Below are 4,246 nucleotides of genomic sequence, written 5' to 3' on the forward strand. Positions count from 1 at the left end.
GAAAGAGATTTTTTTGTGAGAGAATATATTATAAATATAATTTTTTATGTATATTTTTTTATTAATTTAAATTTTTTAAATAAATAATTTTATAATATGATATCAGAATTCTATAACTTAAAAGATTTTAGAATTCAATTCTTAGTTAATAAAAAAAATATAAAACAAATAAGAAAAACACATACAAAAAATTCATAACCCCATAAATGCCATTAAAAGAAAAGGAAAGAGTAACACATAGGTACGGGTTCTGTTTTAACTTTTAAATACAGAATATACATACAATAAATATGTAAGAACTAAGAAGAATGGTGGATGAATGAAACAGTACAGTCGCTGTGAAATGAAGAAGGTAGCCAGCTATGGTATGATTAGTATTATGAAGCAAGAAGTCAGGGAAGTTGAGAAGATATAATAGTTTTGAGAATATCAAAGCAACGTGGAATCTGGACGAGGACAAATAAACAAACAGGAAAGGAAGTTGCTGCATAAAGCGGAATCAAGAAGGAGCGACCATGGTGACTAAGGAGAGAGTATTGGCTGGAGCTGAAGGAAATAATCATTGCTGCAACTGAGAGGAACAGGAAGATTAAACCCAGAAGAAGTTTCAGTGGCAAGGATCTCCGAAAATCGTCGGCTAGTTTTCGAGAATTGTAAAGAGAAAGGAACATTATGATTGAAGATACGGACAAGCAAAGCCCAACAAGAGAAGCAACGGCCAGTGTATCGTCGGACTCGAGTTTGCCTACTTCCAGTCCTTTGTTGTCGCTACCGTTACCGCCGCCGCCGCTGGTGCTGCTGGTGGAAGCAAAGGCAACACTGGCAATGATACCAGCTACAGCACTACAAGCTACTGATGTCTCCTTCAGCTCTGTGATACTATTCTTAATAAGATCTCTGTGTGATTTGATGAAGATTTGCTTTGCTGTTTTCCTATGGTGATTGATTCTCAAGTAGTTCTCCTCAGGCATTATGCCCCTAATATACTGCAACCACAAGCACGCAAAATTATTATATTTATTAGAGTAATGTTAGGAAATTGTTATTTTTTAATTAATTCATTTTTCTTAAATTTTGGATTTTAAATTTTAAACTTATCTGTTGTTCTTCATCCAAAGTTTATATTCTTGCATGCCAGATGTTGGTTTGTTACGTGGTTACTAGTATAGAAGTTAGTTGTCAGTTTGAACATTATTATTGATTTCAAATGGTACAACATCCAAGAACCGACATGCTTCGGTGCTTGTTCTACAAGGAAATGGGGAGTTGTTAATATCGGATAATTTGAAGTTTAGTATTTAAAATTTATGAGTAACTAAGGTTGAATATTTAATATTTAGAATTTAAATTTGAAATAAAAATAATTTAAAAAATGATTTATATTAAATTAAAAGAAGTTTTCTGTAATTATTTTTTTATTGAAATTTTAGAAAGCCAAAGAGATCAGTGCACAGTGCACGTATATGTGGAGTGTACATATCAAGATGAGTGTAATTTGGTCAAACTTCAATAAAATTAAAATAAGTGTAATTTTTTTTTAAATTAAAAGTTTCCGTACCTCATGCCATTTCGTATCCCACATCATTTGCAAGGTCGAGTTAGCTATGGTCCAAGAGTTCACTTCTAAAGCAGCTGCTGCCAAGTGCAACATTGTGTTCTCCTCATCATCTGTCGCTCCCACCATGTTCTTCCAAATGTTTGGTTTCAAAGGCCATATTATCTTCCTCAATTTCTCAATAACAAGGGGTTGCCTATTTATCACTGCCACCAGCAACACGTTTTGCTTCTTTGAGTTGGTGTTGTAGATGGCACTTGGTATCCTGGACTGAATCTCTTCCACCAATTCAACTATGCCATACTTTGCTGCCACTAAGAACGGTGTCATTTTCTCCTGCTCATCGTCGTCATCATCATCATCATGTTCATGGGCTTCGGTTTTCTTCTTTGATGACGAGTCCTTTTCATTATCGGAAGCCATCTCTGTTTTTTGGTTATTAGATTGGTTATCAGCTGATGAATAAATTGAAATAAAATAAATCGGTATGAATGCTATCAATTATATATCGTCATAAAATTAAAATACTTGTAGAATAAATTTTTGGAAAAAAAAAACATAATATGTATACAACAGAGTATAAATTATAACTATTTCTTAATAAAAAAATAAAAATTTTGACTATGTGTTTGTGCTTGCAACTTTTAAAAGATGAAGTACTTTTGAAAGCACTTAAAATAGAACTTTTTAAATTTAAAAGTCTAATATAATCTTATATGTTAACTAATTTTTAAATTTAATGTTTACATTTATATCTATTATAGTATTTTTAAATTTTAAAAACTATTTTACCAAATACCATTGATGTTGCTTATGTTTATTAAAAGTTATTTTTTATTTGATTTACCAATTAACTTTTATAAGCTACTTTTAAAAAATAAAAATTTTATCAAACTAAACCTAAGTGACACTCAAGTATATACCTAAAAGTTTTAATTGATTATTAATATAATAAATGTTGGTGGGTCTCTAACCAAGTGGGCCATGAACTTAAGAAAGTGGGGTACAGGTTACGAGAGAGGATGAGAAGCTTTCTTTGAAATTCCAAAAAGAAAGCATCGAAGAAAACAAGGTTTCCGCGTCGAGAGAAGAAGAAAATTGGAGGAAAAGAGCATTGTCATTTTGATTACATTGATCTGGTAAATTCGCTCTATTTCTTATAAAATTTTAGTATGTTATTCCTGATGTAGAGATGAACATTAGGATATAACTTGCTAGTTATATTACATTCTCTTTTGCCTGATTTGAGATGCCCACTTTGTGGAGGGTTTATATTAATTCCATCAGTTTTGATGATGTATTTTGTTGATTGTTGAGATGCCCTAGTGTCACTAGGAAGACTGTTTGTGTACCCATTATTCTGATAGTGGAAGATTTTACTGGATTAGGTCCCGTGGGTTTTTGTTCCTCTTTTGGGAGTTTTTCCACATTAAAATTCTGGTGTCTGATTATTTAATTTCTGCCATTATATTTGCTGCTTGGAGTATCTTTGGTATTGCCCATTTAATTACACAGGTTGTGGAAAAATTATTTTTGGTGCTTTCGCTGTTAGACAGGTTCTTGTTTTTTAACCTTTATTGAGTTTTTCCCAACAAAGTGGTATCAGAGCCTGGTTGTTTATCTCTGTGCTGATTAAATGGAGGAAAATACTCATAGACCGAATATGGCCAAATTAAATTCCTAAAATTATTCAATTTGGAAGACCCTCATGGAAGATATATTGTATAGCAAGGACTTGTATAATCCTGTGGAGGGAGATAAATCCAAATGTATTAAATCTGATGCTGAATGAAAGAAGCTGAATCGAAAGGCAGTTGCTTTGATTAGGCAATGGCTTGATCTTAGCATGTATCCACATGTTGACACTGAAATGAATACCGAGAAGATGTGAAAGAAATTGAAGGAGTTATATGAGAGAAAGAATGTGCAAAATAAAGCATTCTTGATTAGGAAGCTTGTCAATATGAAGTATGTTGAAGGTAAATCAATACCGGAGCACTTGAGCATAGACGGTAAACCAACTGACAAATAATGAAATCACTTTGAATGATGAGTTGCAAGCCTTGTTGTTGATGAGCTCTTTGCCTAATAGTTGGGAAGTTCTGGTTGTAACACTGACTAACTCAGCTCCAAATGGAAAGTTGACGTTAGCAATGGTTAAAGAGAGCATGTTGAATGAAGAAGCCAGAAGAAGAGAGCGAGGTTTGACTAATGCCTCCTCCCAGTCAGAAGCACTTGTTTCAGAGTCACGGGAGAGAAGTCAAAGTAGAAAACCTCACAGTTCTGACAGGTCAGAGAGTCAAAGCAAGTCAAGAGGAAAGTACAAGCCAAGAAAAGAGTTCATTTGTCACCATTGTGGCAAGTTGGGGCATATCAAGAGGTATTGTAGGTTCTTGAAAAGAGAACAATCAAGGGAAAGAAATGAAGACAAAAGTAAAGATAGTGATAAAGAAACTACTGCTATTGTTTATGAAGATGTTCTTATCACATATGATAAAAATTATGTGAATCTTGTCTGTGATTATTTCACTTGGATTATGGATTCTGGTGCCTCATGTCATGTCACTCCGAAGCGTAAAATTTTCACTTCCTATACTGATGGAAATTTTGGCAAGATCAAATTGGGAGATAAAGGAGTGTGTGATATCATTGATATGTGTGATATGTGGCTTGAAACCAACATGGGATGCA

At 33.4% G+C, this 4,246-nt stretch overlaps 1 protein-coding gene across 1 annotated transcript; it reads right to left on the bottom strand.

The window, feature by feature from the left end:
- Positions 1 to 392: 392 nt before the first annotated feature.
- Positions 393 to 1,978, bottom strand: LOC130939341 (uncharacterized). The gene is made up of 2 exons (XM_057867449.1): positions 1,559 to 1,978; positions 393 to 986 (listed from the first exon to the last, which is right to left on the bottom strand). The coding sequence occupies exons 1-2, from the start codon at positions 1,976 to 1,978 to the stop codon at positions 393 to 395; spliced, it is 1,014 nt and encodes a 337-aa protein (XP_057723432.1).
- Between the last annotated feature and the right edge of the window lie 2,268 nt (positions 1,979 to 4,246).

The sequence above is a fragment of the Arachis stenosperma genome, chromosome 7 (genome assembly GCF_014773155.1).
Source record: "Arachis stenosperma cultivar V10309 chromosome 7, arast.V10309.gnm1.PFL2, whole genome shotgun sequence".
In the NCBI taxonomy this organism is placed as follows: domain Eukaryota; kingdom Viridiplantae; phylum Streptophyta; class Magnoliopsida; order Fabales; family Fabaceae; genus Arachis; species Arachis stenosperma.

Bases quoted from the DNA above. Each gene is read 5' to 3' on its own strand.
- LOC130939341 (XM_057867449.1), bottom strand. From the start codon at position 1,978: ATGGCTTCCGATAATGAAAAGGACTCGTCATCAAAGAAGAAAACCGAA. The intron at 987-1,558 runs GTACGGAAACTT...TTGTGGTTGCAG, and splicing joins GGGATACGAAATGGCATGAG to TATATTAGGGGCATAATGCC.